General features: G+C 41.1%; 1 protein-coding gene across 2 annotated transcripts; it reads left to right on the top strand.

Moving 5' to 3' along the window:
• Positions 1 to 1,502: 1,502 nt before the first annotated feature.
• On the top strand, positions 1,503 to 10,162 carry slc25a45 (solute carrier family 25 member 45). 2 transcript variants are annotated; one of them, XM_030056010.1, is made up of 7 exons: positions 1,503 to 1,536; positions 3,530 to 3,586; positions 3,721 to 3,764; positions 3,855 to 3,926; positions 4,091 to 4,279; positions 7,863 to 8,097; positions 9,243 to 10,162. In XM_030056010.1, exons 2-7 carry the CDS (start codon positions 3,550 to 3,552, stop codon positions 9,524 to 9,526), a joined length of 861 nt encoding a protein of 286 aa, XP_029911870.1. In that variant the 5' UTR covers positions 1,503 to 1,536; positions 3,530 to 3,549; the 3' UTR covers positions 9,527 to 10,162. The 2 variants fall into 2 exon arrangements, with proteins under 2 accessions (XP_029911870.1, XP_029911869.1); XM_030056009.1 differs by lacking the exon at positions 1,503 to 1,536 and adding an exon at positions 2,743 to 2,868.
• The last annotated feature ends 1,404 nt before the right edge of the window (positions 10,163 to 11,566 follow it).

Raw genomic sequence — 11,566 nt, 5'->3', positions numbered from 1 at the left:
ATGGCTCTGTATAGTGGATTATATTATTGTTTGGATGCACAGATGGATGTTATTCAATGTTTCATCTAAATTTCTCATACATAATTTTAGTGATGGACCTAATTGTACCCCTGTGCACTGATGATCCTAGAGGTCACTTATAGGTCATTTTATACAGTGACGTCCAGATTGAAAAAATGCTCTGACTGCAGTGAAATGGCTGCTATGGGGGCCAGCATCATCACACATGAATCAAATGTGGCTCATTGAATCCACAAGAGTCTCAGCTTTCCAGTCAAAGCCAACTGATGCAGCTCCAAGACTGTTTAGGCCCCAGTCTGCACAAACACACCATTTTACAACAGGCCACAAGAACACATGTGGACTGCAGGGTTTGTGGCCCGAACTGCATGGGATTAGCAGAAGGTGGGCATGTCTGCAAAGGGGAGAGCCGTGGCTGCCCAGAGAATCCATTTTCATTCACACATCTGGAGGTCAAGGGACCTCACTGGAAATAGCCATGCTAGTTTTTCCCTTGCCAAAATGTAGCCCAACTTTGAAGCAGTATTTAGCCCGCTTGCCAGCACCCTAGACATGCTCAATCAATCAATCTGTGGATTCCTCAAGTCATCTAGTTTCACACTAGCTTTGAGCCCACTACAGTCTCTGAAAGACAATGTCTGAGCTGAAGCGATTAAATAATAGATAGATAGATACAGTAAGTAGAAACTCACCGTTCAGATACAGATTGTAGGCCAATGTGTATTTATTAAACAGATATAACTAAATGGATCTTGATTCTGGCATTGAATATGTTTGTTAAAAGATGCACAAAGTAAAAAAGAATTAAGGAATGCAGGACATCTTGATAACATTTTATACACTCCTTACAGTTTGAGACAACTTGAGAAAAGGCGTTATATTTTTTTAAATATATACTCTATCTAAATTTGTGTTTACTGACAAAATTACTTTTGATACTTAAGAACATATATTTATTTAGACATAATGCACATACTTTTTTTACACATTTGTAAGGCACACGTTTATATTTCTTATGTCTTTTTCTATTTCTCATATTTCTTCTCTTGAAAAATTGAGCAACTGCAACCGACCCGACTTCCCCTTGGGAATCAATAAAGTATTTCCGATTCCAGCACTTTAAATATTTAATATGAATGAAATATTTACTTTTACTCAAGTAGCCTCTGACTTTTGAATACTTTTTACACCATGAATAATGACGACTCTTCCCTCTTTTTTCAGCGAACACCCAGTCCGCTCAATCAGCACTATTTTTTAAATAGAAGACCTATTTTTGGAACAGGTCCGCGCTGTTGCTCCTGCAGTGGTCCTCAGCCAGAGCACACAGCAGGGGGCGCTAGCGAGCAGCATGAGCCAACGAGCTCTAATTCAAATGCGTGTCCGCTCAGCGCATCACTTTCCTGAGAGGAGGTCCGCTCCGTGCTCCGTGCTCCGTGCTCCGTGCTCCGTGCTCCGTGCTCCGTGCTCCGTGCTCAGTGCCTGCCGCCCCGCTGCCCGCCGCTGCTGCTCCAGGTAAGCTCCCGAGTCAGTGAGGAGGAAACGGCTCCAAGTGTGAACGGTACCTTGACTTCCTACAGCGGAGTCCGTGTTTGTGTAGCTGCAGTTGGAGCAGAGCTCCCTCGGCTCAGCTGAGGCAGAACACGGGACAGCAACAGGGGCGGAAGTCAAGCCATTTCGCTTTCAAAATAAAACCACTGCAGAAAAAAACTGATTGAGTGTTAGCGCTTACTCAGCAACACTTTTATGGACATATGCACAGGTTCCATCATACATCAGTGCCACATGGAAATCAGACTTAAATTATACATATACAATATCTATAGATACTTTGCAGACATATTTCATTATACATACAAAGTATGCAAAGGTTGTGTACATGTTCTATAGATATATTTTAGTACATTTGATTTTTATTGCTCTTATAGACTATGCAAAAAAAAAAAAAAAAAAAAAAAAAAAAACTTCTAATATTCTTTGTATTGATCCATTTTATTTATTTTGTTACTTTATTTTGGTGGATTTGTTTTTGTCAGCAATTGTCCTCAGGCCTGTCCTGTCAAAATAAGAAATGTTAGGTAAACATTTCAAATGCCCAAATTAGTTGTTCCCATAGTTACTTGTTATCCATTAGTAAGCATTAATTACACGCTTATTGAGAAAAAAAATTCTTTGTAGTGCATAGAATAAGGCATGTGAAATGAGATGCTTATAAGTAGAAAATAATGACTTTTACAGAACTAATAATTTACTAATACACTGATAAACAGGTTGTCAAGTCAAGTCAGATTATTTGCATTGCATTTAACTACAGTGAAGCGTTGCCCAAAGTGCTGCACAATGACAGATGAAACATAAAAAAAAATAAAATTAAGACAAATTAAGACAAATTTGGACATTAAAATTAAATCAGATTGCACAACTACAATAAAAAGAAAGACACTCGAACAAAATAAAACAAGTTAAAATCAAAAAACAAAGACAAAATCAGTGATAAAATCTAACTTTTTTGGCCATTGGAGCAGAATTATTAAGAGCCATTAATCCTGAATACAATGATGCCTAAATAGATACCTAATTAATGGCCAAGTGTGCCCTAAAATAAAGTGTTGTCTAAAATATTTTTAAAATGTGTTTCTGGTGATGTTTATTTTGAAAATAAGAGCATTGTCAAACAGGAAATGCTATTTTCTTGCCTTTGCTGACCTGACACTGCTCACAGCGAGTCGCTGAGATCTGAGGTGAAGTAAGACAAAGATCAGTGCCAGAGAGTTTGCACTGTGCAGGAGCGGCAAGTTTATATTTATCATTATTCATGTTCCAGTGATGAGGTGACACTTCGAAAAGGTAGGCCAGTTTTTCTTACTGAACATTTTCCACCTATTGCTGCTCAGCAAATGTTGCCAATAAAATTTCAGATAAAATACCAGTCAGATGAAAGAATTGACTTTCTAATAAGCCAGATTCCACCTGAATCCAGACACATTTTTAAATTAATCATAATCCTAAAATGTGAGCAGGACAATCCGTCCTGTTGGAGGCTTCTAACTTGCAAGTGTCAAACCATATAAAACCATTTTTAAGTGGGTTTCACCCAGTTGTCCCTTAGTGCTGTCTTTATGTGTTTGTTCCCACTTCAGAGAGCTTGTCTTGGTATTGCATGGCACTATATGAGGCTCTCCATATTTGAGACACACTGAGATTAGAAAAAAGGAAATGGCATGATTGCACCGTGTCTTGTTATGCAGGTTTGCCAGCAGTTGATAAGTGTGTCTTTACAACACTTTGATTGACACTGATGTGTTTCATGAAATTGAATAAACACTTTTTCATGTAACACTTCTGCATAATTGTCAGTTCTGCTTTCAGGATTCTTTCCTTATCCATTATCTTCCTCTCTGGCAGTCATATATTAACTGTCCTGGCGTAGTGGTTGTAAACTTACACAATGTGGCCAACAGGGTCAGGTTCGCCTCACCATTCAGAATACCTCGCTCTGTCTTTCCAGGCTGTGAAACCCTATAAGTCATGCCTTTTTTGGAATTCGTAGCTGGAAGCATTTCAGGTACTATTAACACATCTTGTGTTTGTGACTACATTAAATATGAATTATTATTATATTATTGTTATTACTATTATCATATATTGATAAGATATTTGGATATCTCTCAAGTGCTCTGTTCTTGTCTGTTGCCCTAGGTGCACTGGGATTAGCTGTCGGACATCCGATAGACACTGTGAAGGTTGGGTGACCCTGTGAAACCTGTAATCATCACTAAGACATAACATCAGTTTTTCCCTTACATCTCATGAATCATATATTTCATCTCTAGGTGCGTCTGCAAGCCCAGTCTATATACAAAGGGTTATTTCACTGTGTGGCACAAACATACTCTCATGAAGGGGTAGGTTTTACTTGGATGCATGTTTTTCAAGTTATATATTATAATATATATTATATATATATTGCATCTCTATTGCAGCATGAGTGCCATTAGCTTAAAATGGGCTTGTTATGATAATACATAATTTGTGTTAATTTTTCCACTCATTGTATATGTTGCTGCAGGTACATGGATTCTTCAAGGGCATGGCATTTCCTGTCCTCACGACCGGCATCATCAACTCCATTGTCTTTGGTTCCTACAGCAATGCTTTGGATTATCTCTCTCAGTCTGAGCGAACTGACCGCAGCCAAGGCAAATCTGCCTCCTCTGTACAAGTTTTCACTGCTGGATGCTTCTCAGGCCTCGTACAGGTATATAACAGCCATCATTTAGTGAGTGGCTCCATCCAAAGCACCTTATAGTACCATGGGTGCAGATACAGTGGTTGCCAGGTTACAGGTGTAGGTGAAAGTCAGTTGGTATGTGTAGGTGTATGTGGTTCTATCCTCATGGACGCACGAACACCAATTTCACATAACCAAAACAGCTTAAGAATATTAATATGACCGCACCACTCTCTCGACGGCAGGAAAGAGAAACTTAAAGTCCCGCAGATTCAGGAATTCTCTTTGATCACGTGATGCAGTCGAGTCTTCTGATTGGTTGCTCCAATAGACTTTCTTACAATGGTGCAGTGGTAGAGGTTCCTCAGCAGAGGTGGAGGGAGTTTATTCCTCCTCAGCATTCTCAGAAAAAAGAGTCACTGCTGGGCCTTTTTGATAATGTGAGTGGTGTTATTTAGCCACTGAGATGTGCTGTCCGAGAAACTTGAAGTTTGTGACATGCTCCACCTCCTCCCCATTGATGCTCAGGCCTGAGTGCAGTGAGATTTCCTTTGTCTTCCTGGTGTTGAGATTGAGGTGGTTGTCACTGCAGCAGCCTGCCAGCGCCTGGACCTCCTCCCTGTATGGTGCCTCGTCGTTGTTGCTGATCAGTCCAACAACGGTTGTGTCATCCGCGAATTTGATGAGGGTGTTGGAGCCGTGGGCGGTGACACAGTCGTGAGTGTACAGTGTGAACAAGACTGGACTCAGGACACAGCCCTGAGGGACACCAGTATTGAGGATGATGGTGGAGGATGTGGAGGTGCCTATCCTGACATGCTGGGGTCTGTTAGTCAGGAAGTCCTTGATCCACAGACAGAGGGGGGTTCCAAGTCGCAGTGTCTGTAGTTTGTTGATCAGTCGACTGGGGCTGATGAAGTTAAATGCCGAGCTGGAGTCATTGTATGATGTATGTTTTGGGGTTTTCCAGGTGGCTGAGAGCGGTGTGGAGGGCGATGGAAATGGTGTCGTCTGTGGATCTGTTGGACCTGTAGGTGAACTGGTGTTGGTCAAGGCCAGGTGGGATATGGGCCTTGATGTGCTGTAACACCAGTCTTTCCATACATTTCATGATCACTGGCGTCGGATTTGGGCATGGGGATTATGGTGGCGGTTTTCAGGCAAGTGGGGACTGTGGCCTGCTGCAGTGAGCGGTTAAAGATGTTAATGAATACTGCAGCAAGCTGATGAGCGCATGATTTCAGCACCCTTCCTGGTACTCCATCCGGTCCTGGTGCTTTGCTGGTGTTAATGCCACGCAGGACCTAGAGTACCTGGTGTTGTTGGATGATGAGGGGCTGGTCATGCTCTGATGGTGTCAGCTTTGTGTCCTCTGCCTGCCTGCTGTTCTCTTCAAAGTGGGAGAAAATGGTGTTAAGCCGGTCTGGGAGAGAGGAGTCGGTGGGGGAGGGGGTGTTGTGTCTGCTTTCTGTACTTTGCTTTAGCAGCCTTGGTGCCTCTGTTCAGGTCTGTTCTTGCCCTCCTGTAGGCTTCCCTGTCTCCTGACCTCAGTGCTGAGTCCCTGGCTTGAAGTAGTGCTCTGAAAACCAGGGTTTTTGGTTGGGGAATATTTTCACCTGCTTCCTTGTCGTTACATTGTCCATACAGAAACTGATGTACGACAGCACAGAGGAGGTGTGGAGCTCTATGTCTGGGTCCTCAAAGAGCTCCCACATAAGAATTTCCCAGTTTGGGATCAATAAAGTAAATCTAACTATCTGTCTATGGTGTCCTTAAAACAGTCCTGCAAGGATAGTATGGCAGCCTCAGTCCAGCACTGCACTGGCTTGTACTGTGGCTTAGACCTGCAGATGAGGGATCTGTAAGCTGGTGTCAGGAACAGGGAAAGAGGTGGGGGGAGGGGCGAGCTTTGTAGGCTCCAGGAATGTTGGTGTAGGCCTCGTCTAGTGTTCTGCCCTTCCTTGTTTTAATGTCCACGTTCTTATAGAATCTGGGGAGCACAGTCTTTAAATTAGTGTGGTTAAAATCTCCAGCCACAATAAAGAGGCCCTCTGGATGTTTGTTCTGCTGCTTGCTGATGCTGTCATGCAGCCTAAATATTCCACAATCAACTGTTAGTGGTACTATAACAAAGTGGAAGTGATTGGGAATGACAGCAACTCAGCCACTAAGTGGTAGGCCACGTGAAATCACAGAGCAGGGTCAGCAGATGCTGAGGCGCATAGTGCGCAGAGGTCGCCAACTTTCTGCACAGTCAATAGCTACAGACCTCCAAACTTCATGTGATCTTCAGATTAGCTCAAGAGCAGTGCATAGAGAGCTTCATGGAATGGGTTTCCATGGCCGAGCAGCTGCATCCAAGCCTTACATCACCAAGCGCAATGCAAAGCATCGGATGCAGCGGTGTAAAGCACGCCACCACTGGACTCTATGAACTCCATGAATATGTTACAAAGACCGGAAAGACGGTCAGTTATTAGTTTGCTCTGGGTCAATTAGTTGTTCATTGCAGGTCATGTTTTTCCACAAGAACCACACTGACAGAAGGGCCTAAACTAAGGTCAATGTGACTAAAACCAGTGAAGAAGATTCAGGAGATGATTTTACCTGTTTTTAAAACATGTAAATATGTAAATAATTTTGTAAACATAAACATGTAAATAGTTAACTGAGTAAACATTGTAAATATATATTTTTAGTAAATCAACTTAAATATGAATTAACTTCTATATGTATGTTATATACGTAACTTCCACACCTCACAGTAGTATGAATGCAGTCAAATATCATGTCAATGCGCTAATTACATTTGGTGATATCTTGTGCACATTTGGCATTTTGACCTAAATGTGGTGCAAGGCAGTGACATTACTGAGATTGACGGCGTTTGTTTTCTGGAGGGCATGCTCAGCACGTTTCATGGCCTTCAGCCCAATACAATGTAAGATACAAAATTTGACATTTTGGTCTTTACGTGACATTAGCAGAAAGGAGATGGTGATACCAAAACTGATTTTGTTGTTAATTTTTATTCCCTGGAAAACATGATTCATGGATAGTTTTAGAGGTCATCATGAACTCACCAAAACTGACAGGGTTCATTATCAGGGTTCATCATCTGCTACTTGCTATGGTCAGCCATAGACCATCGGTGTAATGCTAGTTTCTTGCAGCAGGTGCTGTCAATAAGTAAAAACAGATCAATCTTGAGTAGGTAAAATGTTTGATGCAGTTCAATCCAAAGAATTTCATTAAGAGATTTGAGACTGATGTTTCTAAACAAATCCATGGTTCTTGATGATTCAGAATTGGAACCAATTCTTCATATCCAGCCCTAATCTCAACACTGACCTCAGTAAAGGGCTAATATGGTCATGTCTCTTGGAATTGAGGACCAGATAAAATAGTTTCATTCATACGTAGGAAACTTTGAAATTTCCAGCACTTGATTTCTATAAGGCAGTCTTTTGCAGGGGCTAGGCTGGAGGGATTGCTGCCTTTTATGGGAACATAAATTACATTACATGGGGCTTTTGATTCCCAATTAACAGTTGGAATCAGTTCTGAAATGATCTTTATTTGTATAATTCACAACAGGCTTTTCTTTTAGGTTCTTGTCCTTGCCCCCATTGACCTGGTGAAGGTGCGACTGCAGGGTCAGACCAACACCAGTCGATACCGTGGACCCATTCACTGTGTAGCCAGCATCTGCAGGGAGGAGGGACCCAGAGGTCTTTTCAGAGGAGGCCTGGCACTTGCCCTGAGGGATGTACCCTGCTATGGACTCTACTTTTTGCCTTATGAGCTCACCTGTCAGGCTCTGACTGAGAGTGGCAAACAACCAGGTCCGTGGAGAGCATGCTTTTCACTTGATGTGTTAATTATTAAAAAATACTCCAAGTTTCCGGGAGTTTCAATACCAGTTGAAGCTCCTGCCAGTACAAACACCTTTGTCTCTTAAATGGGACTGGATCCACTGAATTCTCCTGCAGCTACAGCCCAAAACATTATTTTGGTAACAGAAAGTGGCACACATTAACTATGCCCCTGGCTGTTCTTTAATTGGCTTTTGAGCAACTTTAATTATCCTGACTCACTGATGTAACATAAAAAATACCTGGTTAGCAAGCTACCATGTCCATTTCTTTGACGGGAAGTCCAAAAAGGAAGGGATAGTCCAAGCTATGTTAATATTGTGACATTAACATGTTTAGACATTATCGTTTTTTATAAAAAGATGCAAAGATTATTGCAAAAGCATGAACAACAAACTACAAATACTAACTTGTTTACTGGATGGAGAGAATTTTTCAGTGTCTGTTTCCACCTTTCCTGCAGAATAACAGTTGGTCAGCAAAATATGGAGCTCTCAGAGGCAATACTCAGTCCTCTTTCAGATGGCCAACTGGAGAGACCAATGAGAGGATGTTGTGTGGGTCTGATTAGCTCCCCCTTTTTCCACAATGATCAACTTTCTTCCAGGCTGTTTACTGTGTACAGAGGAAAAGGCCTGGGAATGAGGTTAATTCTAACCCATTTTAGCTTTAGCTTTAGCCATTTTAACGTTTAATTTTTTTTTTTTGAGTCAGTATTTTTCATAAGTCTTTGTTCCAGCTGCTCACATTTGCTTTGTTATAAGTAAGAACACTGAAATATTGGATAAATGTTAATTCTGTTTTGTATCAAGTTCCTTTCTCAACTCCCACGTCAACTCTTGCCTATGGTCAAAGCCCTATTAGTATTATGGAAAGGCAAAATAATTGCCTTTAATTACATCCAAACAATGGTCTTTTTTTTTTTTTTTTTTTTTTTTTTATTTCAGTGGTTTCTGCCTCATGCATTTCATTGTTTGTTGAGGTGGATTTAAGGTTGCACAACTTAAAGGACACCTTTCAGTAAACTTTCTAAAAAAATTACAGACCCAATGGTCTGTAATTTCCTGTAACGACTGCAATGGTGTTCCTTAGTGAGCATTATTTTGTCTCCACAGGTACATTTGCGATATTGATGGCAGGTGGACTGGCGGGTGTGGTGACCTGGGCTTTCGCCACGCCCATGGATGTGGTGAAAGCTCGGCTGCAGATGTCAGGGGCTGGGGGCCGGGAGTATCAAGGGGTCCTCCACTGCATGAGAGTGAGTGTTAGAGAGGAAGGCATCAGGGTCTTCTTTAAAGGCCTTCTGCTGAACAGTGTGAGGGCCTTCCCTGTCAACGCCGTCACCTTCCTCAGCTACGAGAGCCTGATGAGGACGTTCTGTCCACCGCCAGCAGGATGAATTCAAGCTTCACAGTATATGGATATGCTCATTACTCTGAAACATGCGGTAAGAACCTCACTACAGTGCGATGGAGAATTGCATTCATATATAAGATACCATATGAATGATGATCTTACATTTGAAGGAAGTATCTGATGATGACAAACTGATGATTCAATAACTATGTATCAATGGTGATCTGCAGGTATCAAGCTAGTGTCAGGGACAGCAGCACCTTCACTGAAGGTTAAAACTAACAAACTGCCACTCTAACTGAATACACCCGTAAACATATTAATAAACAAGTGATGTGGAGATGCAGGCTCCTGTAGACAGTTGAGCTACTTCTGTGTACTGTGAAATAAAAATTTGTTTAATTAGCTAATATGTCAACTAAACCTGATGACTTCCATAAAGTTTTCCATTTGTTTCTTTGTTTTTTCTTTCTTTCGACTCATGTTATTTCTACTCACTTTCTCCCTTAATTACTGAAACTTTCCAGGCATGAAAAAGCACTAATTGTGGCATGTTGCTTTGTTAATATGCCAAAAGACACCCACCAATGCCATAAAATAGTCCTGATGGTGGCTCTGTAGCACTGCTCTAAATTTTAAAGCATATTTTAAAAATCTCAAAAAAAGAAATCAATGAGGCTCTGGCTATGGCTCTGAAATGTTTTGTGGGTGTCGATGCAAACAAGAGAACGTGGTGGTTGCTTTAATGTCACAGGGGTGCCATCTGCTGATATACATACAAGTTATGGGGGTGAATCAAGCTACACCGTCACTAGATTTTTGAATGTAATATACAATGCATATGCATTTCAATTTAAATTTCTCAAAACAATTTGTCTGTAGTGTGAAGATTTTATGGCAGTTAGCAGTCTGACTGTACAACATGTTTCTACTCTTTGTTTCTGTTTTCTTTTTTCATTCATGAAAGAAAAAAAATTGAGCGATTGATTGGTGATGTAGTTATTCATGTTGTAAATGATCACAAGTTTATCTGGAGATGGGGCTGGAGATGTGCTTGGTGTACAGAGCAGATAGATGAAATACATCATCTGACTCTTAAGAACACTTTGTGTGGCGCCAGAGGTCAACACTGCATCATTCAAACTGATCCAGCCTGGTGATTCTGAATGAAGCAGTTAAACAGTTCACACATCATCAGTCAAGTGTTGTTGTGTTGTTTTTTGTTTGTTTGTTTTTTTTTTGTTGTTTTTTTTTTTTTTCTGGAGGCCATAGCACGCCGCATACAAAAAAATCCCCTATCCAGTTGGAAGCATTCTTCTTGGCTCTCTTGGTGTCGGACATAACATCACTTCTTACACTTTATAATTTGACTTATACCTTTACTTACTCACACATACTTGCTCTTAATTTTACTGACATTCCCAACTCACATACTTGACCTTACTTTTTTACTTAACTTTACTTAAAGGACCATACTAATGATTTTGAATGTTTGGTCCATTGACTATAATTCACCCACACTTTACTCTGCAACAAACCATTTTGCAAAGCATGCTGAAGATTTCCCAACATGTGGGCGCTCTGGTGGCTCTGTGTGGGACTGGGCCACAGCAGCCTGGGTCCACCTCCGGCCCATACCCTCAGCTGCATGTCGTTCCCTTTCTCTGCTCTGTCTGTCCTGTCTCTCTCCACTGTGACTGTCTGGTAAAGCAAAAATGCCCAAAAAATAATCTTTAAAAAAGATTTCATAACAAAATCAAAATGAACTTTTGAATTTCAATTTTGAATTTTGGGCTGAAGCAGCCACCCTATAATGTTCTGCTTATGTGGCTAACAAAGTTGTGGGCATTCATAAATCACAGAACAAATAATTGGCTGTGTGAAAGAAATGTTTTCACAGGGACTATTTTCTGGAGAAGAGACTGTTTCACTCCGCCCAATTTCAAGTCATCAAAACACTACAGTGCTGGTGCTTTTAGGAAAACTAATGTGGACGACTTTATTACAGCGATGGAATACTGATGTGAAGAAAGTCTGAAGTCTCTGAAAGTTCATTTTCATATCATAGTGGAATGAATGGAAA

The sequence above is a fragment of the Myripristis murdjan genome, chromosome 7, assembly GCF_902150065.1.
Source record: "Myripristis murdjan chromosome 7, fMyrMur1.1, whole genome shotgun sequence".
Taxonomy (NCBI): Eukaryota; Metazoa; Chordata; class Actinopteri; order Holocentriformes; family Holocentridae; genus Myripristis; species Myripristis murdjan.
The sequence above is the reverse complement of the archived record's forward strand: the minus strand, read 5'-3'. Positions and strand labels throughout refer to the sequence as shown.